Here is a 23,629-nt window from a genome sequence, read left to right as displayed (position 1 = left end):
TGTTACGTCACTTAGGTGGCAACGAACGTGTAGAGTGGTTCTCTTCAAGACGCCTGGTCAGCGTGAAGAGGAAAAGACCAAACCCTCCAGCAATGAGAGCACAACAATACAAATGGCCCTCAGTCCCCAGCAGCTTTCACTCTCCCTCTTACGGCAGCGAGAGGATCAGAGTGGAAGCAGAGGGTGCTAAGAATCTCTGGGTACGACCAGGCAGCCATTCACGGAAACTGAACTTGGCCTGTTATAACGTACAATCACTCATCGGTGAAGACAGGATATTAGAGCTGGAAAAGGAATTAGAAAATGTGAATTGGAATATCATCGGTTTGGCTGAAACAAGAAGAAGAAATGAATCACAAGTTTATCAAGTGGAAATCTGCTGTACACCAATGGAAACAGTGAAAGGAGTGAAGGTGGAGTTGGGTTTCTGGTCCATAAAGATTTTAAAAACAACATTTTGGAATTCAAAAGTACATCACCAAGGGTGTCAAGACTAATACTCAAGATTTCTAAGAGGTACAAGCTAAAGATTATAATGATTCATGCACCAACATCGAGCCATGATGATGAAGAGGTTGAAGAAATGTACACTGAAATTGAGTCTTCTAGATGAGCAGAAAACCCACTACACTATTATTATGGGGGACTTCAATGCTAAGGTTGGAAAAAGGCAAAACAGCGCAGAAAGAGGAACTATAGGAAATTTTGGAATTGGTGAAAGAAATAAAAGAGGTGAAAGACTTGTGGAATTTGCAGAATCTCAAGGAATGTCAGTAATGAACACTTTTTTCAAGAAAAGGGTGAACAGAAAGTCGACACGGAAGAGTCCAAATGGATTAACAACTAATGAAATCAACTTCATCCTCACTAACAGAAGATATATTGTGAATGATGTTACCGTCCTGAATAACGTAAATGTTGGAAGTGATCACAGAATGGTAAGATGTACACTTGATATAGATGTAGGAAAGGAAAAAACTGACTCGAGTAAATAATACAAAGGTCTTTGAAATAACAGAGCAGGAGAAAAAGCAGTATGTACTGGAACTTAAGAACAAGTTTGAGCTTCTGCAGACTGCTCAGAACCAAGATATCGACGAGGAATATTACAACTTTCTGAAAGTGATAAAGCCCAAGAAACCTATAGGGAAACAGAAATCCAAAGAAGAAAAAATTAGTCAAGAAACACTTGTCATGATGAACCAAAGACGACAAATGAAGAGCAAGAAAAACACTGACAGGGAGAAAACTGAGTATACTGAGTTATGCAAAGCCATTAGAAAGAGACTCAGAGAGGACATAAGAAGATTTAACACAAGAAAAGTAGAACAAGCATTAAGGGAAAACAAAGGATTTAAATCAGCAGCCATGAGCAGTAATACAGAAAGACAAATGATACTGAAACTGAAGAATAGCGAAGGTGTACTTATAAACAGCAGAGAAGGCATAATTCAAATAGCAGAAGACTACTATAGAGAATTATACAAGGAGCGAGGGAATGATACCAGCAGTGGGGAAGATGGATTGCAAAGTAGCAACACATACGACATACCCGATATTCTTCCTGATGAGGTAGAACATGCATTGAAGAAAATGAAGAATCAGAAAGCCCCAGGGGAAGATGAAGTTACTGTAGAGTTGTTAAAATTGGGAGGAAGAAACATAACACAAAAACTGGCAAGGCTCTTCACAAAGTGCATTAGAAAAGGTGTGACGCCTAAGCAGTGGAATAATGCAATCATAGTTTTACTGCATAAGAAAGGAGATAAAGCAGAAATTATAGACCAATTAACTTGTTATCCCACATCTACAAGTTCTTCACAAGGGTCATTACTAACAGATTAGAAAGAATACTTGATGAGAATCAACCGAAAGAGCAAGCTGGCTTTAGTACAGGATTCTAAAAAATGGATCACCTTCATGTAATATCACAGCTAATGGAGAAAGCAAATGAATATAAAACACCATTATGCCTGGCATTTGTGGATTATGAAAAGGCATTTGACTCCATACAGCATAAGGCAATGTTTTGGGCACTGGAAAGACAAGGCATAGATACTCCATATATTATGATTTTGAAGAAAATATATGAGAGTGCTACATCCTTTATTAGACTAGACAAGACAGTAGCAAATTTAAAATCGAGAAAGGAGTTCGACAAGGAGACACAATATCTCCGAAGCTGTTTACTGCTGCCCTTGAGGAAACTTTCAGAAGATTAGACTGGTCGGAGAAAGGAGTCAATGTGAACGGAGAGTACCTAAACCATTTACGATTTGCAGATGACATTGTGGTAATAAGCCACGATCCCAAAGAATTAGAGGAAAATCTTAATCAGTTATGCACAGTTAGTAAGGATTTTGGACTAAAGATGAATATGGCTAAAACAAAAGTAATGATAAACAAGTATGCCACAGAAAGGGAAATAATGATTGAAGGAGCAGTAATTGAAAAGGTGGAGTCATATACTTATCTGGGACAAGTTATTAGCTGTAATAATGATAAATGGCTGGAAGTCAAGAGAAGAATAAATTTTGGATGGATAGCATTCAGGAAATATAGTCACATACTGAAGAGCAATATCCCAGTTTGTCTGAAACGTAAAATAATGAATCAATGTATACTCCCCACCATGACTTATGGAAGTGAAACTTGGGCACTCACCAAAAGAATGGAAGAGAAGCTAAGAACTACACAGCAAAGAATGGAACGAATTATATTGGGAATCAGACTGTTAGATAAGAAGAGAAACACATGGATTAGGCAGCAAACTCAAGTAAAGGACATTCTTATCAAAACTAAAGAACTAAAATGGTCTTGGGCAGGACACATAGCTCGAAGACATGATGACAGATGGACTAAGAAAATAACAGAATGGTACCCAAGAGGAGCTGGAAGAAAACCTGGAAGACAAAGGCGGAGATGGATAGATGAAATTCATGAGTTTTTGAGTAGTAAATGGATGGCCAGTGCTCAAAACAGAAGGAACTGGAAAGTTGCTGGAGAGGCCTTCATCCTGCAGTGGATTGAAAATGGCTGATGATGATGATGATGATGAAAGCCTTGAATGGTTTGAGCATGCTCAATGCTGATGGGATTCTTCCTGTTGCTCAGAATAATCATTTGAGAGGGCATAAATTCAAATTAAGGAAAGACAGATGTAGGATAGATGTGCGAAAGTTTGCCTTTAGCCAGCAGGTGGTTGGTTGGTGGAACAGACTTCCATCCCTTGTTGTGGAAGTTGACAGCCTAAATAAATTTAAGGCTGAGCTGGACAGGTACTTGGAACGAACAGAGGGGTGAAATGGGGGAGTTTTTTTTTTTTTTTTTGGCTGATGCTGCGTAAGCTTGCTTTCTTGCATCATATGCCTCTACTAATGCTAATTAGAACAGTACTACTCATCCTGTGTCCACCCTGTCTTCTATAATAATAATCTGTTCTAACATAGCATATTATGCCTTTTTTTAACCATCACTCAATATCTGGCTCATACTCCTCCAGCTGCAGCAAGATCCTCCTTCTTCTGAATATTTGGACCGCAAAGTTCATAAAAATATTCTTTTGTACACTAACAGTCGTTCACATCCAGGAGTAAAGGAGCAGAGATTAGGAGCTTCTTCAATTAATTTTCCCCTTAGGTCACATTCATAGAAAAGATGGTTCCAATCTCCTGGGAGTCCACAAGTAGATGGAGTATGCTCACTGATTCCTAATTCCCTTAGCTTTACAAAAAATATGAACCACATACAGAAAGATTTTGTTATTGTTATTTGGTTATATTTTAGGAGCATTAGCAACTAAGGCCATATTGCTCCGTGAATATGCGGTGGTCATTCCCTGACCTTTCCGTATTTGGTGGTTACGGTCTCGAACCCCAGTCTAATCAAGAAGCGAGTGCTACGCACTGCTGCTCCTTCCCATCTGGCTACGGAAGCGCCTTACAGAAAGATAAGTTGTATAGAGATTAGGATTAAACCAAGTTGCCCGCTGTTTACCATTAGCATTTCTCATAAAAAAAATTTTTGGCTCCTTTCCAACACTTTTCTACTGTTTTATTAATTCTGTCCATAGATGCTTCCTTTCCTCTTTGTATCACAATCTATTTCGAGTGACAAATAGTTGTATATCAGCCCCTTTCTTAGATAACTCATTGATAGAAACAACAGGTGTAAATCCAGTGGTAGATGACCTGTTAAAACATGTAGTGCATCAGTACACAGTTCAATAGGGTATACACATCTTCAATAGAATATATTGCTGAATTGAAAAGATCCTGTGCAGGGATCTTTTCAATTCAGCAAAAAGCAGAATCCAACCAGATACGTGATGCATACCCCCACAATTAGCATGAAAATGCAGTTCCTTTCAGATTTATTCATTAATCAAGGATAACTTCAACGACAGGTAAGTTCATTGTTAAGTCACTGTTAAGTCAGTTACTAGAACTGTTCACAGGGGATCTCCACAAGGATCCATATTTGGGCCTATGATGCAGAATCTAGTCTTAAATGACTGACTGAAAGCAACTACATCAACATAAATATGGTAGCATATGCTGATGACCTGGTTATGCTAGTGAAGGGTGACTCTCAATTACAATTGGAAGTGCATTCTAATTTTGTTTTATCAGGACTGCAGAATTGGTGTGACTTGCACACACACACACACACACACACACACATTTCAAAAACAAACAGTAAAACCTTATTACTCAAGGGCCATTTATCAGTGACAAGAATTCAAGGGTTATGATAGGAGAGCCAGTCTTCAATCAGTTAAAACTCTAAAATATCTGGAAGTGATGACTGACAGGCAGAAGGGCTTCATAACCCACATCACATATATTGTGGTAAAATTTGGAAGTTTGTGGGCATTGACTGCTGAAATTACAAGGAAAGAATTGGGCATTAGGAGTAAAGTACTGACCTTAATTTATCGCCACATACTTCCTTATAAGAATTAGGAAAAATTCCACACCCACCAAAGAAAGTTAGTGCAATATCAATGTATGCCAGCAAATCCCATGCCATTGATGGCCAAAGCCAATGGCACCAACAATTTTAAAAAATAAAAGAGAATAAATAAGAGAAATCCTGCACTCAGTGCCAGCAAAAAAAAAAAAAAAAAATCCTGTCCTGAACAAGCTACGACTAACTAGCATATAGTGGACAGACATCAGAGGCTAACAAATGCAGCAAAGTGTAAAGAGGTCTTCAGGGTTCACAAGTTACGTAGAAACAGAAAACTGTTTCCTGTTTCAGTGCCAGCTCATCAGAGAGGTGGCACTGAAGCGGTAGCAGTAATGGTAGTGGTGTGTATATTAGTTGCTGAGGTAACAATAATGAAATGGAAGCAAAAATGCAACATCATGTGGAAAAGTTGTTGTAGGCAAAATCCTGAAGTTGATCAAGATTCTCTTTGGTGCTCAGTAGAATAGTTTTACTACCAGGATCTCAATGAACATTAATGGTGACGAGTTGTTGATGCAAGTCATGGTACAGAAAGTAGTGGTACAACACATGCTCCCAGGCCTCGAGATCACCACGGAAAAACAGGAGAGCTAGAAAAATTAAACCATGCAAGTTTATAATTCAAAGAACCTTGATCAGTTAAAAGAAACATATTGTTTTTTTGTTTTTTTTGTAGTTGTTGGCGCATCGGCTTCTGTGGCCATAATGCACCTCCCAAGGTTTTGGCAGTACTTTGATCCAAGCCCGAGGCGGGATTCGAACCCATGACCTTTGGGTTGCCAGGCAGGCACTTTACCCACCTGGCTAGCCCGGTCAGCAAGAAACATATTGTACAGCCTGGAATAAATAATACTGTCTGTTAAAGACTTTGATAATGAAAAAGTCACATTTGATACAAATTTCTGTCTAAATGCCTTTCTTAGAAGTGGACCAGCAAGACTGCCATTTCTGAATGAGAAAATTCCAAGAATGAAGTTTTTTCAGTTTCAGCAGATGCATCAACAGTGATATCCTGGAAAGTAACAGATATTCCATGATGAATGTAAAAGTATAACCCACAACAGACAAGGTGGAGATAAACTGAAAAACAACCAGTTAAGACATGTAGGGTTGAGGTTGTCATCCCCTACACACAGCCAACAACAACACAGATTGTTGTAGAACGTGTAGTTTGTTTGTACTTTATAGGCATACCAAAATCAGGCACCTGTGCCAAAGTTGCAAATATGAAAAAATACTACTTTATAAAGAGTATACAGTGTTCTTGTGCTGAGGATTGCCAAGTAATTTTAATTAACAAGAACATATTTTCTAACTTCATCCAAAAGGTGAACAAGATATCAATTAAAGTTCAAGCTGCAATCAATAAATACTAAACCAAGAAATATAGGATGGAGAATGACCATCCAAATGAACAGCAGGAAAACAAACTAAACAGACCTTTAACAGACAGTATCATTTCTGTTTTCTGTGAACAATATACCATTGCAGAAGATTGTTCAATACAGAGTTGGCAGTATGTTCAATAGAAGCTTGAGAATTACCAGAAACCAAAAGAGAACATCTGCATAAGTGTCACAAACTCATTTCTGCATAAGTGAGTTTGTGACAGTCAGAAAGGGTGGACATATTTTTCCACAATAAGCTTTCATTCATGCTTTCACAAGTGAAAACCATGAATGCATTAAAGTAATTCCAAAACTGCTTCTTTAGTTCCACAATCAGCATGAACCCAGAATAATCAGAAGAAACCTTAAAATGTTCAAAGAGAGGAAATCCAGTTAGGAAGAATCATTCAAAGCACTTCCCAAAATTAGAAAGTAGTACCATAGTACTGTATGTTTCAGAGGAGAGGTAGCTTATGGCTTAGGATTAAGTTGGAGGACAGACTTCCAGATGACAGGAAAGGCAAATTCGGAAAGCACATAGGGCAGTCGAATACAATTCATAACAAATAAAACTTCAAGACAATCCATACTAGTGAATTCTGTCAGCATACAAGTCTTAATTTTAACAACAGCGCATCGACCTCTGTATAAGAAAAAGGCATTAGTTCCATGGAAGAAAAAGAAAAGGATATCATTGAAAAGATCTAATAGTAACATACTGGAGATTATTTATCAAGGAAATCTGAAGGAGTAAAGCATCAAGAATACTATTTTAAAGACTAAATCAGGTAATTGTTTCAGAATTACTAAAAGCATGGACTTTGTTCTGAGGGAGGCAATATATGAGGTTCTAGGGGATCTTGGTTTCCTATGTTCAGGCAAGCCTGCTGCCAAGAAATGGCCTTATGGCAATAAACAACTCTGATGTACTGACACTTTAAGTCCTAGTAACTGCATTTCTGTTACTTGACCAAAGGATGCTGGAACATGCAGCAATCCTTTGTGAACGTGACAAAGTGAAATGATCAATTCCTGTCCCTCCTGGTGGACAAAGGAATTGGGGCACAGATTGGTAAGAACTATTCAGTGAAAGACATTAATCGAAATATTAATATTAGTAGTGAAAAATAATGAAAGAATCATTTTCATCAGTCAAAAAAACATCAGTCAAAAAAAAAACAAAACCATGTCACCTGGCCATCGCTTTCAGTAGTTTTTCTAGTTATTCCTTGAATTTATTGAAGTTATCCACGCAACAGATGGAAGTTTTTTCCAACAATCAAATACCAGATGGCTGCAAGTAAACTTCCACACACCTTGCAACCATCCTTTATCAATCTGAATTTCTGCCCACTTGTTTGTGTAATGTGAGCAAGAATGGCATCAGCACTGGGCTTGCTCAATCCATTAAAAGCTTACACCTCAATAAGGTCACCTTGCAAATGCTGCAATTCGCTAAACTAAAGCCTTTCAATGATTATTATCAATGATATACAGGAATTTTGCTAGTAGAAAAAAGGAGGTGCTTATCCTTTTGTATACGGCAATGGTCGGGCCACACCTTGAGTACTACGCATATAGGTCTGGAGGCCTCATTTTAGGAAGGATGTAGAGTTGCTTGAGCGTGTACAGAGAAGGGCAACAAGATTGATGAGGGGAATGAAGAGGGTCCTCTTACAAAGAAAGGCTTAAGCTCTGAAAATTGCAGTGGCTGGAGACTAGGCACCTGTAAGGTGATCTGATTCTGATGGGATTCTTCCACTTGCTCAGATTACAAACCTGAGGGGGGGGGCATAAATTCAAATTGAGGAAAGACAGTTGTAGAACAGATGTGCAGAAATTTGCCTTTAGCCAGGGGGGTGGTTAATTGCTGGAACAAACATTTAGAGGGAATGGATGTATGAAATTGTTTGTTTTTTTTTTTTTTTTTGGCTAATGCTACATAAGCTCATGCACTTTCTTTCTTGTATCACATGCCTCCATTACTACTACTACTTTCTCTTTCTAGGAAAGAACCACCTTTTGTTTCCCTTACCAATCTTCTTGCCTTCCCTGCACCCATTCCAGCATATTCACATCCTAAAATGAGACCTCTTGACCTGTATGCAGTACTCAAGATTCAGCCTACCACTGCCTTCTATAAGTGCAAAGTGTGTTAGTTGTCTGACGGCACCAGGGGTTTCCCCCATTTTCAGATTGTATTCTTTGTACGTGTGACACAAAACTCTGTGGGAGACAGAGACTTAAAAAGTATGTGGAGAGTGGTTTGTTATGTATGTTATGTTCTGTTGTTTCTCTGACCATTTGCCATTGAACCCCTATTGGGACCCACCGTTGCCCATACTTTGCCACGAGGAGGCAGGTCAAGCACCCAATAGATTATTTAAGTACTCTGGCAGACCCCACCACCTAATTTCTGGGAATTTGAGCATACTGAAATCCTCCTTTTTTATATATATATATAAAAAAGGGGGAGGGTGAACATTAGAATTTAGAAAGGCCGAAAGAGGTTTACTAGAAAGCAGTTGAATTTAGTGTTGATTAGAACTTGGCAGCATTGTTAGGGGCGTACTTGATCAGTTTAGTTAGAGTGGGTGGGACTGAAGACTGGGGGTGGAAACAAGTAAAAGGATGGGAATGATAGAGTAGGCATCCCCAAAGAGGTCAGTGGGGATGGGCCCCAGCAGGCAAAGTATGAGGGAGGCCGAGAGGAGAGGAGAGAAGACAGAGACCAGTCTCCTCCTCCCCTGCCTGGGGATGGGGTTTTAAAGGGAGCCGGGTTTGAGCACCCAGTTCAAATTGCCAAATAGCATGTCGGCAGCAGAGCCACAGTATGTCTCCATTGGTGATAGTTGTTAGGTCCATGTAAGTGTCGAATCCGGTAGGAAGGTCAAACTGCCCATCCTGCTCCAGGGATGGAATACATTAGCTGGCAGTGGGGAACCCACTAGGCAAAGGGGGAATAATCTTCCCCCTCACCAGACAGGGGGTGGGAGAGACATTTACTTCATTCATAATCCACCTTCTCACTCTACTTGCATTCCATTTTTATACTTTTTCTTATATTTTATAATTTTTTTTTTTTTAGGTTATATACATATATATAATTTTTTTTTTTTTTCACTTATTCATTCATTCATCTTTTTTCTCACACACCCGGGGTGGGATGCAATGGTGTATAATGTAAATTTAAAAACTAATGTATAATTATTAAACTGAATAAGTAAGAATAAAAAAAAAATGAAAACTAGGGTTAGTGTGTTCTTAATTAACTGTAACATTTATGGTTTGTATCCTTTTTCTCACACACTTTCACTCTAGTTCATCCTTCTGGCATTCATTTCATTTGTTTGACTCTTGCTTTCTGCACTGCACTCTCTGGGCACCTCAACTTACTGCTATTCTTCAGTTGTGGTGCAGGCCAGGGGAAAATGCAGTAATATTGTGTGTGTGTTGTTAGTAAATGCTTGTTAGTATATATATAAAGTAATGTAAGTTGTTATTAACTTTGTATTCTTTTGGCCAATTACATCCACTCTTCCACTCATTCCCATTCACCATAACACTCATTCACTCTCTCTCCTTCCCTCATGATGGGTCACTCTTTCTTTCACCAAAACTGATATTCCCTTTTACCATAATTCCTAATTCACTCAGTGCCCAGCCCATTCATTCATCTTTCATTCTCATTCATCTATTCATTCTTCATTGCATCCCCTTGCTACTAACTTACTGATATTTTTCAGCTCATCTTGCTTCCCTGGCTGCCTATACATCTCCCTCCCTTACAGGGTCACTTATTTGGTGGGGGGGCCCATGTTCCTACACATGGCAGGGTATTCCTGTGGGGTATCCAGATCAATCCAGCTTTTTCATGTTAGGTTTCTGTCAGGGTGCAGAATATCCTGACAGTCTTTAAGTCATCATCTGGGCGTATCCAATCCAAAAATGCTCTCGTAATTATGGCTATGGGTTTGCTTACCTTAATATAATTGGATAGATCGCATCCACCCCAGGTTGAACACTTTCCTCCATGTTATCAATAAATTATTTAGCTCTCAGTTAGAAGTGTGATAAACTTCTGGCAGTCATTTTCTAAACAATTCCTCATTTGTGAATGTAGATGCAAAATACCTTTTCAGTTGATCCTATTCAATTTTTCAGCAACCTGAACAAGGATCATTGACAGTAAAACCATTGATATCAAGTGGACGAACGTTGTGATTAATTCCCTTCCTTCTACTGTTTTCATAAGAAAGAATGCTATTCTTTGCAAAAGACTTCTCAATCTGTCTAAGCTTGCCTAATCTTTGATTTGATTTGATTGCAGATTGGTTTATATCTATCACAGATTCCTGCATCACCAGGAATTTATATGCATCCCATATATTTTAATTCTCTGCCAAAAGTCTCATTAGTTCATCTGATATCCATTTAGATCTCAGCCTTGAACAGCATTTCTTATATTTCTTAGTTGATAAAACCCAGAAGCTTCTACAGTTACTTCCCTGAATGCTTCCCATTTAGAATTGGCTGTTGGTAACATTATCAGTTTGTCCCAATGTACAGAATTTCACTGACTGAGACCACTATAATCACCTTCACAAAAGCAAAGGCCCTTCCCTTTACCCTTGATGGTAGTTAGATCTTTAAGTAAATCCCACATCAATACACTGTGATCACTGCCACCCACTGGTTCTTTTATCTGAAGATTCTTAATGAATGAAGAATCGCTGCTGATAATCAGATCAAGAGTACCCTTGATCTGATTATCAGCAGCTTACTCTTGTTGCCTCTTTAACATGCTACTATAGAAACAATCATTCAATAAATACACAATCTTCAGTACTGTGTGAGTGACCAATCCACTGGCTCCAGTCAATATCTGGAAAGTCCCCCATTATAAGATATTCTGATTTCCTGGCCGACTATTTCTCTGTAATTGTTCATTATACTCATTATATACATAACACATTCCTACTCTCATTTTTGTTTTTCCAGTGCTTATGTCACAACAAACTGACTCAACATTCCCACTGGACACATTTGTCAACTGGATGCACTGCCTTAGATTTAACATGCTTCTTATCTAAGGACATAACCTCTTTCCACTTCTGTGCTACCCATCCTTTCTGCACACATTGTACTCATTGTACAAAATTTAACATATGATGTAAAAATTGGTAGAGTAGTTAATGATGAGATGGTCAAAAAATAGCAGCTATGCTTTAATCCAGCAAAGTGTAAGGTAATATGCCTGGGGAATAGTAACCCCAAAAAAACATACACTTGGTGGAGTTGAACTAAAGCCAGTTGTGGAGGAAAGGGACTTGGGTGTTACAATACAGTCAGACATGAAGTTCTCCAAGCATTGTAGACAGGCTAGGAAGGCAAATGGTATCCTATCGATGATTTATCAAACATTTGTTAGTAGAGATAAAAAGACATTGAGCTTCTTGAAAGGGTCTAAAGATGGGTAACTCACCTGGTGAGATTGGCAAAAGGGCATCCATATGAGGAAAGACTTTGAATATGTGGGTTGCAGAGCTTGGAAACTAGGCACCTTAGAGGAGACTTGATTAAGGTGTTTAAGGCTTTGAGAGGCATAAGTAAAATGAATGAGGACAAAATTTTCACAGTTATGATTTTAGAACCAGGGGCCATAAATTCAAGATACGGTGGGTTGGAGATGTTTAGACTGGATTGCAGTTTTATTTTAGCCAGAGAGTTATAAATTACTGGAATAAGAACATGGGTGGTAGAGGCTGATGGTTTGGGAAAATTCAAAGGTCAGCTGGATCTGGTTGTCTAGCACAGGTTGTCTATTTCTTTTTTTTTTATTATTATTAATTATTTATTTTTTAAAATTTTCTTCTGTTTATTAGTTTATTCTTTTTTTTGGCTGGCACAGCATAAGCTATATGCTTCCTTGCACCATGTGGCCATTGCTAATACAGTACTAATATTCCTCATATTCAAATTCTGCATCCCTTATTGTCTGATTGACACCAATATCTCCATAATGTCTCCAATTTGATGACTTCACCAGTACTTCAAATTTTGCAAATTTATTTATTGGTTCTAGCCATTAGTGTGAATACAAGCACACATGCACCTATTTACTTTTCTATAAGTTAATGCACTAGCATAATTTCTATACACAGTAAACTAACCAAAATTGTACACTGGCACCATTACATTGCATCTCATATTGTGAATTCCTTCATGAGTTGCCTATCTCGTTATACTACAATACTACTGTATTGTTATTTATAAGTATCTCTCATATTATGAACTTAATTCACAATTGAGTTGTCAGCTGCTATACCATCACGGTACCTACCCACTCAACCGATGAGGGGTCAGATAGCCCTGAAACAGCTGTCTGGGTGGTGGTGCCCACTGAACATAAGTAACAAGTCTTCTCTACTGGAAAAGCATTACTTATTTGAGGTCTATATCCTGCAGAACATAGGGTGGGTTTGGGGAATTACCAACTGAAAATTCTAAATGAGAAGCATTCAGAAAAGTAAGCATAGAAGCTATCAAGATATAATGTTCAAGGTTTAGATATAAATGGATTTCAAATAATCTAATGAGAGCAGTGGATGAGAATAAAAATACATGGGATGCACATAAATTATCAGGTGATGTACAGAAACCTGCAGTAGATATAAAGTAATCTGCAATTGTGTCACTAAGGGGATTAGGAAAGTTTAGACAAATTATGAGAATTCTTCAGTTAAGGATGCTACGAAAAACAGAAACGAATTCTTTGCTATTGTTAACACTAGAAGGAAAGAGATGAACCACACTGGCCCATAAGATTTGAGTGACATAGCTACTGATGATCCTGTCCAGACTGCTGACAAACTGAATAAATATTTTGCATCCACATTCATGCATAAAAGAAGGATAAAAGATTCAATAAGTTTTTAGGGAAAGAATACAGAATTATACAAAGTTATAAATGGAAACTAAGTGTTGTGTGATAACTGAAGAAATTTGAAGAGAAATTATTGTAACTAAAATAAAATAAAGCAAATTGCAAATTTTGTTTGCAAATCAAAGTATTTTAAAAAACAGTCCCTTACTTTTTCAACAATACTGTGAAGGCATATCATACTTACTGTCTAAGTCTGCAAGTGATAAAAAGGTTGGAACAGTGGTTAATGATAGGAATCGAAGCATACTACTGCAACAAGAACATATGATGTAATGATTGGTAGATACTATTGCAACAAGGCCTAGTAAAATTGGACAATTGGAGAAGTGGCAATTGAAGTGTAACACTGATAAATGCAAAGTACTGAATAGCAGCAATAATTCCAGAATAACATACAAATTGAGTGGTCAAGCAAATGAAAGAAACGTAGGGGCAATTGCAGGTTGATATGAAGTTCTCTGAGTAGCACAAACAGGCTGCTAATTTTTTTTTATTTTTACACAAGTATTTGTTATATTTGAATGATATAAATAATATATATCGAAATTAAATAGTATTTATAAAATAGAGTAATATTTTTTCCCCCTCTTACTCTCTCTTTGGGAGCATGAATTGATACTCGTGATGTACAGAGGTGGCAGATGTCCAGTAAAGACCTGGACAGTCAAGTTGTTGTTGTAGGGCTTTAGGGGCATCAGCAACTAAGGCCATATTGCTCCATGTATACTGTCTGTAAATTGTGTGTTCTGTGATCAATTTTCCATTTTGCTGGATGAAAAGCCCAAGTTTCGGGGAGGGAAAAACCATGCTACCCTTGTCATAGACAGACTAACTCAGCCACATCATGAAAAAGGCCCATAAAAATTCCTCACATCATTGATGGGGCTCGAACTCAGGTCTTTTCCATCCAGTGTGGGGAGGATGGCAATTCTACAAACTGTGCTACCCACAAGAGCCGGACAGTCAAGTATTTCAACTTACTGCCCAGTACACAAATTGAGCAAATACCACACTTATATGTAAAGTATTTGCTGAACTGGTTTGTGTAAATTTTGCAACCAGTATCACTGTTTCAATGAAATTTCAATTTCTATAAGCAAAGGAACATAACAGTTTCTGCACTAAATTTGTATAAAGTAACTTTTTTTTTGTATATCTCTCAACTATTTGTATATGAAAGAAGTTTTTTCTATAAAAAATTGATAAAAGCTGTGCAATAAAATATGTTGAAGATTATTATTTTGAATAACGTTTCATTTCAGTTCAATTATATATTAGATTGGTATTTCTTTTTAAAATCTACAAGCTTTTTTGTGGCAGCCTAGTCAGGACAACAAAGCAAATTGTTGCTTTGTTGTCAACAAAGCATACCACTCATTTGAAGAGGTGTGGGTTTGATTTCTGTCAACAGAAGATTTATCTAAGGGCCTCTTCACATTTGACTGAATTTAGATGATCTCAGACAGATGATGCAGAGTTCCCCCATGAGTTAATCCAGGTTTTTTTCAGCCCACACAATATGCTTGTGAACACACACTTCTACAGACACACATTTGGTGGCACTCCTAACACTATAATCTACAGTTAGGGCTCACAATACCAGTCAAAATCTTAATACCAGTATTTCAGTATTTTTAATTTATGAAACCAGGATACCAGTATTAATAAGTATTCAAAAAAAAAAAAAAAAAAAAAAACCATTCTTCTTCATAAATTTTGATTACAATCTGATGCAATAAAGTAAGGAAAAAAACAAGCCATTACTTGAATTCATGTTTTAAATCAAACTTTTATTACAATAATAAATATTCTGACAAAAACTTATTAAACATAGTTATTCTAAAAACAAAAAAATACATATTTTTACTGCAAATTTAGTTATGTTTAAGCATCCACACTACCTGTCCGAATAAAGTGAGCTCTTAAGAAACATTAGCAATCAATCGTATGATCATTTAAAATGGATGACTGGAAAATTGTACTGAGATAGTCGGAGAATAGTTCCTCTCAAGCAAGACCCACAAGTTAACTGAATGCATTCAAATATCAGAATTTCCAGAACTGAGGGATTTTCTCATATAATATATATATATATATATATATAAAATAATAACAATATATATTATTTATTATATAACAATCAATGAAAAAAAAAAAAGACCTATAAACTGTTCTTACAAACTAAAGACCTACATCTACACATAAAATATAAAAAGCTTCGAGCAGAAGTCAGAAAACTAACCAGAAGAATCCGACGAGATGACTGGGATAAATTTGTTAAATCTTTAGAACGTGATATCACAGGCCCACAGAGAAGAGGTTTTAAAATTTTTAAGAAATTACAACTAGACACAAATGATCAAATAAAAACCAACTCCATCTCCCAAGCAGAATGGAAGCAACACTATTCCAAACTATGGTATAACCCAGGCACTAGGGAATTGAAAGATGAATCTGTGATAATCAAAGATGATGAAAATATAACAATGGAAGAACTAGAGTTAATATTACAAAAATCAAAAAATCGAAAAAGCCCAGGCATAGACCATTTGAATGTAGAACTATTTACATATGAGGACACCTTACTAAAAAACGCACTACTAAAATTATTTAACATCATATGACATAAGCAACAGATACCCAAAGATTGGGAAACAGGAATAGTAATCAATTTACACAAAAAAGGCTCCAGAAATAAACCTAATAACTACAGAGGGATAACACACTGCTGTCAACTGCTGCAAAGCTATATTCTAATATACTAAAGAATAAACTTAATAAATACAGTGAACAATTCTTAGAAAAACAATATGGGTTCAGAAAAGGGAGAAGCACAATAGATGCCATTTTCTCACTACAACAAATTTTGGAGAAAAGAAGAGAATTCAATCTACCAACATTCCTGCTCTTTATTGATTATGAAAAAGCATATGATAATGTAAACCGGGAAAAACTTTGGCAGATTCTACGTGAAAAAAGCATTCCAACCCAACTTCGGAAAGCAATCCAAAGCCTATATAAAAACTCAAAAGTCTGTATAAAATATTCTAATGGCCAACTATCAGACCCAATTAACACCAATAAAGGAGTGAAACAAGGATGTGGACTATCACCAAATTTATTTAATATCTACATCAACAAAATTCTTAAAGAATGGAAACAAACAATTAACAATGGAATACAGTTGAACAACAGGAATAAAATCCAAACTGTATTATATGCTGATGATCAAGTAATAATTGCAAAATCCGAAGATGAACTACAGATAGCAGCAAATGAACTTAATAAAATAGGTAAAATGTACGAGATGAAAATCTCCACCTCAAAAACAAAATCAATGGGATTATGTGGAAAAAAACATACAAAGAGTCAAAATTGTTATTGATGATAAAATAATAGAACAAATATCTGACTTCACCTATTTGGGAAATTTAATATCAAATGAAGGGAGACATCCACATTAAACTACAAAAATATAATAAAATGAATGGAACGATTAAACGCCACTTCAGAAAACAAATGACAACTGAAACAAAATTACGACTGCACAACATCACTTCAAAACCAGCCCTCTTCTACAGCTGTGAGACTTGGGTCATAAATAAGAAAAATGCATACAAACTAGAAGCAGCACAAATGAAATTTTTAAGACCATTATTATGCTTTACAAGACTAGACCACCAAAGAAATATAGATATCCGCGAGAAATTAAAAGTAGATAACATAGTAAATGACATAAAACGGTATCAGGAAAAATGGATCAGCCAGGTAGAAAGAATGAACCCAGACCGGATCCCAAAATTAGCCTTTAACTAAAAACCTACAGGCAAGAGAGATGTTGGTCGACCAAGACAACGATGGCGAGATTAAGACCACCTCCAAGAGCTACAACGGAACAGGTCTTAAAAGACCTAAGCCGGACCAAGTTCATGATGATGATGATTATTTATTATATATATATTGTCCTTTCTGTGGTTTCCTTCCACAGAGTGCAGTGAAGTCTTTCTTAGTTGAACTTTGCTGTATAGCTCTTCCAGTACTCGCTTATTGAATTCTAAATGGGAATCCTTCAGGGACTTAATTTTGGAGACTACTAGGCTTTTCATTCCAACTAAGAAATACTGTTCACGGTTTAGGCCTAAATGGATGTCAGATGAATTAATGAGGCTTGTGGCACAGAAGAAAAATGCATGGGATGCGTATAAAATATCATGTGACAAAGAAGCCTAAGGAAGATATAAACTAGTCTGTAATCAAGTCACATAGGAGGTTATGTAGGCAAAGGCCGATTATGAGAAATCTTTGGCAAAGGATGCAAAGAGTTCTTTACTTACGCAAAGTACTACAAGGAAAGGGATGAATCAGATTGGACCATTTAACACAGATGGGTTGACTATTGATGATCATGCTCAGGTAGCTGATAAACTGAATAAGTATTTTGCATCAACATTCACACATGAGGAGTTATTCAATGAGGGGAGTTCCAGAAGTTTATCAAACTCTAACAGGGAGCTAAGTGATTTTGTAATAGCTGAGAGCAAAGTGAAGGAGAAATTGTTGAAGTTAAACATAAAAAAGGCAACTGGGGTGGATGGGATCTATCCAGTTATATTAAAGGAGGCAGCAAAGGAAGTAAGCAAACCCTTAGCCATAATTATGAGAGCTTCCTTGGACTCAGGGGAGGTCCTCATGGACTGGAAGTGTGCAAATGTATCACCAATTCACAAAGGGAGTTCAAAAGGTAACACAAGTACTCCAGACCTGTCAGTTTAACTTGTGTTCTGGGAAAAATAATAGAATCACTGGTTAAAGAATTGCAGGTTCATCTAGACAAGACTGCAGTAATAGTTAAGACACAGCATGGGTTTTTTAAAGGGAGGTCTTGTCTGACCAATTTTATTGGATACTATGATGTGGTCACAAAGGAACAGAATGCCAAAAATAATTTTGATATATAAGTACTTGGATTTCAGGAAAACTTTTGATACTGTTGGAAGACCTGTACAAATTGGAGTGGTATGGCATTAAAGGGAAGTTGCTACAATGGATAAAGGATGGTTGAGTGGGAGATGACAGAGTGGTAATCAATGGACACTGCTCTTTGTGAATAAATGTTATTAGTGAAGTTCCCCAGTGTTTGGCCCATTGTTGTTTCGTATATTTATCAATGATATTGATGAAGGTATATCAGGTTTAATGTCCAAGTTTGCAGATGATACAAAGGTTGGCAATTTTGTTAACAACAGTATGCTACTCCAACTAGATCTAGATAAGTTGGGCAAATGGGCTGAGAAGTGGCAACTGAAGTTTAACATTGACAAATGCAAAATACTACATATGGGTAGCAATAATCCAAGAGAAACATACCAAATGTGTGGTACTACACTCAGGGAAGTGGAAAGTGAGAAAGACCTGCGGGTAATTGTGCAGTCAAATATGAAGTTTGCTGAGTAGTGCAGATGGGCTGCCAGGGCAGGTCATGGAGTCTTGTCAATGATATATAGGAATTTTGCTAGCAGAGACAGGGAGGTGATTATCCCATTATACAAGGCAATAGTCAAGCCACATCTAGAGTACTGTGTACAGATCTGTAGGCCTCATTTTAGGAAGGATGTGGAGTTGCTAGAACATGTACAAAGTAGGGCAATAAGATTGGTGAGGGGAACAGAGGAGTGCTCCTACCAAGAAAGGCTTAAGTTCTGCAAATTGCAGCGCCTGAAGAGTAGGCACCTGCAAGGTGATCTGATTGACATGTATAAGGCCTTGAATGGGTTGAACAAGCTGAATACTGATGGGATTCTTGATTCTTCCTCTTGCTCAGATTAAGAACCTGAAGGGGGGGACACAGTTTCAAATTGAGAAAAGACAGTTGTAGAATAGATGTACGGAAATTTACCTTTAGCCGGATGGTAGCTGATTGGTGGAACAGACTTCCATCTTTTGTTGTGGAAGTTGATAGCCTAAATAAATTTAAGGCTGGGCTGGACAGGCATTTGGAATGAATGGAGGGGTGAAATGGGAGGGTTTTATTTTTATTTTTTGGCTGATGCTGCATAAGCTTGCTTTCTTGTATCGTATGCCTCGATTAATGCTAGTTTTGGGAACAGTTCTCTGTTAATACTGAAGGAAATTACCACAGCAGTAGAAGCCAGGGCACTATCAAACTGGAATGTTACTTAGCTTCCAGGTTAACTTCTAGTACAGAAATATGCCTGGCAGAACTCTTCATATATTTGGCGTGGAAACCTTATTTATTTCTGTCTCATTTATTTATCTCCACCTATCTGATTTAAACCTGACCCAATCACGGTGTTATTCTTTAAACTCACTCTTCTTCTGTTGTGTGGGAAAAACAATGTTTTTCCCACACAAGGGAACACTTTCATATTTCACCTCTAAATCACCTTCTGATAATACTTTTGAACTGCTCCATGCCAAAACACTTTTCCAAAATGCACTAAGTTCGCATCATCAAGTAGCAGTGTAACAGGATTAAACTACTGTTCTGAAACTTTTAATTAAGTATCTTATCAGGCCTACTCTGACTAATGGAAATATTTCCATAATGATGTTTTCTTTATTACTTTATGTGCTTTACTTCCACACATACTTATTAAGAAAAATATATTTGTAACACTTTGTCTTATGGTTTCATGACATTTTCAGGTTTCCATTACATTTTTATTGTGTATAAAAATCCCTCAGTTACAAATTCGGTAATATTAATGATTTGTTGTTATCGATTTTATAACCTTTATGTGAATAAATCATAAAGTTATTTTTTTTAAATTAGTACCGAAAAACTGGTATTTTTGTATCAATACCGGTATTTGAATTCCTGAAAAAAATTGCCGGTATTGGAATCTTGGTATGTAAGCCCTATCTACAGACCACCAGTTTCTTTCTTTCTTTTTCTTGGGCCAAACTTTCCTTCAGAATGTATGGTAATTTTATAAAACTAACCAGCCTTGAAGCAATCTATACACCTTGAAGCGAATGCAAGAAACCGATTGGTGGTGGGTTTTTCTAAGGTAGTCCCCTACCAACCCAAGTGACGTACCATTATTGCGCATTGCATATGACGCCAATTCAGCAATAATCAAGGGTTGCACTTTCGTGAACCATATCAAACCGTTAGCCATAATTATTGACATCGATGGTTCGACTGTTGATGATCCTGCTCAGATAGCAAACAAACTGAATGAGTATTTTGCATCTACATTCACACGTGAGGAATTATTAAGGTTTGAAAATGGCAGAAGGTTATCAAATTGTAGCAGGATACTTAATGATTTTGTAATAACTGAGAGCAAAGTGGAAGAGAAATTGTTGAAGTTAAACGTAAGAAAAGCACCTGGGGTGCATGGGATCTATCCAGTTATATTAAAGGAGGCGGCAAAGCAACTAAGCAAACCGTTAGGCATAATTATGAGAACATCCTTGGACTCAGGGGAGGTTCCCACGGACTGGAGATGTGCAAATGTATCCACAATTCACAAAGGGGGATCGAAGGGTGACACGGGTAATTACAGACCAGTTAGTTTAACTTCTGTTCCGGGTAAAATAATGGAGTCGCTGGTTAAAGATGCATTGCAGGATCATCTAGACAAGATTGCAGCAATAATTCAGACACAGCATGGGTTTGTTAAGGGAAAGTATTGTCTGACAAATTTGATAGGATATTATGATGTGGTTACAAAGGAACTGGATGCAAAAAATAATTTTGATATCATATATTTGGATTTCAGGAAAGCTTTTGACACTGTTGTGCATGGAAGACTATTGTACAAATTGGAGCAGAATGGTATTAAGAGTAAGTTGCTACAATGGATAAAAGGATGGTTAAGTGGGAGAAGACAGAGGGTAGTAATCAATGGGTGCTGCTCTTCTTGGACTAATGTTATTAGTGGAGTCCCACAGGGTTCGGTGTTGGGACCACTGTTGTTTTGTATATTTATCAATGATATTGATGAAGGAATATCAGGCTTAGTGTCAAAGTTTGCAGATGATACAAAGGTTGGCAGGATTGTTAATGACAGTAATGGCAATGTGCTACTGCAACAGGATCTAGATAATTTGGGCAGATGGGCTAAGAAGTGGCAACTGAAGTTTAACCTTGACAAATGCAAAGTACTGCATATGGGTAGAAGTAACCCCAGAGAAACGTACCAACTGTGTGGTACTACACTTAAGGTGGTAGAAAATGAAAAAGAGCTGGGGGTAATTGTGCAGGCAGATATGAAGTTTTCTGTGCAATGCAGACAGGCTGCCAGGGCAGGTCATGGGGTTTTGTCAATGATATATAGAAATTTTGCTAGCAGGGAAAAGGAGGTGATTATCCCTCTGTATAAGGCAATGGTCAGGCCACGCCTTGAGTACTGCGTACAGGTCTGGTTACCTCATTTTAGGAAGGATGTAGATTTACTTGAGCGTGTACAGAGAAGGGCAACAAGATTAGTGAGGGGAATGAAGGGATCCTCTTATCAAGAGAGGCTTAAGTTCTGCAAATTGCAGTGGCTGGAGACTAGGCACCTGCGCGGTGATCTGATTGAGGTGTATAAGGCCTTGAATGGGTTCAGCACGCTGAATTCTGATGGGATCCTTCCACTTGTTCAGATTACGAACCTAAGGGGGCATAAATTCAAATTAAGAAAAGAGATGTAGATTGGATGTGCGGAAATTTGCCTTTAGCCAGCGTGTGGTTAATTGCTGGAACAAACTTCCATCTGTCGTTGTGGAAGTTGATAGGTTGAATAAATTTAAGGAGGAACTGGACAGGCATTTGGAGGGAATGGTGTGATTTTTTTTTTTTTTTTGGTTGATGCTGCATAAGCTCATACATTTGCTTTCTTGCATCACATGCCACTACTACTACTTTCACCAAGTACTGTATTTCGCAAAATTCCACTGAGATCCGATACTATCCGAGGCTGAAATTTACTTACGGGTGCACTCTCTAGACTGGGAAGAGAAAGAGAAGAAGAAATGAATTTCTTCAAAAAAAAAAAAAAAAAACAAGTTCCTCAAAATCAGAAAATCAATTCCTTCCCCCTCGCTGCTGGTTTAAAACCACCGGTCAGTCGCAAGGGGCAAACCCATAACTAAATTTTTACCAGATCCGAATTCGAGTCTAAAAGATGGTAACACTAATTATATTATTAGAGAATACAGAATAATAAGAAATTAACTTTCGCTTTACGTCTCGTTGTCAAAGAAACAAGCCCTCAGTAAGCGATGTACACGTGTTTATAAAATCCAAAATAAATTTTAATATTAAAATTCAAAGCCTAAGCATTACATAAATTGAAATTACTTATCCGATTAACATTACCAAATTTAAAAGTTCGGTCCCAAATAGCCTAAATGAAAATCCATCAACAAATTTCCACATCACCACCATTCTAAAACTAAAATATCAAAACTGCGAATAAACATGCCAGTTTCCGAAAACAAAAAATTATCAACTTTCACCCTATCGGTTTGGAACAGCACCATCTACATTAGAAAGAGGAAGATTGACTAAAGGAATTACAATAGATTTATTTCAATTTTTTATGTAATAAAAAAGAAGCGATGCCTGAATTTAGCAATACCCACTATACTACCATAGAGTTCGTTTTGAAAAAATATATTTTTTACGTGATACAGCTGACGTAATTTATAAAATCTTTATGTGCAGAATGGCGATGAAGTCATTTCCCTCTCTTAAAAATTAATATCTCTAAAATTATTAACTTAGGAATACAGAGTCTGAATTATTCTATAAACAACTTACTCGGATATTAGAAAAGTTAAATAACATTAAGAAGTTTAGATATAAGAATTGAATGAAAAGCAGCAATGATTACTTATACAGGGTGATTCACTACCAGTGCGACAAACTTGCAGGAGGTGTAGGGGGCACAAAGACCAATCGGAATCACATAGCATTGCAGGGTCCGAAATGCCTTCGTCATGCGGGAGGTCGCGTGAACAAAGAAGCAAAGAAAAAGAACAGAAACAGCAACTCTTTAGTGTAACAGAAATCATTTTAATGACAAGTTTTACATTGGCAAAAAGCCATGCTACAGAAAATGTTCGAAAATTCGACCAGAAGCAGTCACACAGGCTTCACAGCGCCGCCGCATGGAATCCCTAAAGTTCTGGAAGATTCCTGGCGTGTCTCGAATCTCCCCGGCAGCTACAGAGATGCGATGGAGCGACGTGGTCTTCAACTGAATCAACGGGGGTCTCGTGCACCAATGTCTTCATTTGACCCCAGCAGAAGAAGTACAGGCATGATAGGTCCGGCGATCTAGCAGGCCAATGAACGGGACCACCACGA

At 37.4% G+C, this 23,629-nt stretch overlaps 1 protein-coding gene across 1 annotated transcript in view; it reads right to left on the bottom strand.

Moving 5' to 3' along the window:
* mRpL50 (mitochondrial ribosomal protein L50) overlaps positions 1-22,770 on the bottom strand; it is a 57,253-nt gene extending 34,483 nt beyond the window's left edge. Inside the window, exon 1 of the mRNA XM_090373546.1 lies at positions 22,637-22,770. Within this exon, the coding sequence (XP_090229672.1) occupies positions 22,637-22,705 (69 nt within the window). The 5' untranslated portion in view covers positions 22,706-22,770. The remainder of the gene's footprint in view (positions 1-22,636) is intronic.
* Positions 22,771-23,629: the final 859 nt, after the last annotated feature.

This window comes from Mastigoproctus giganteus, chromosome 5, assembly GCF_048544385.1.
Source record: "Mastigoproctus giganteus isolate SK-2022 chromosome 5, ASM4854438v1, whole genome shotgun sequence".
In the NCBI taxonomy this organism is placed as follows: domain Eukaryota; kingdom Metazoa; phylum Arthropoda; class Arachnida; order Uropygi; family Thelyphonidae; genus Mastigoproctus; species Mastigoproctus giganteus.
The sequence above is the reverse complement of the archived record's forward strand: the minus strand, read 5'-3'. Positions and strand labels throughout refer to the sequence as shown.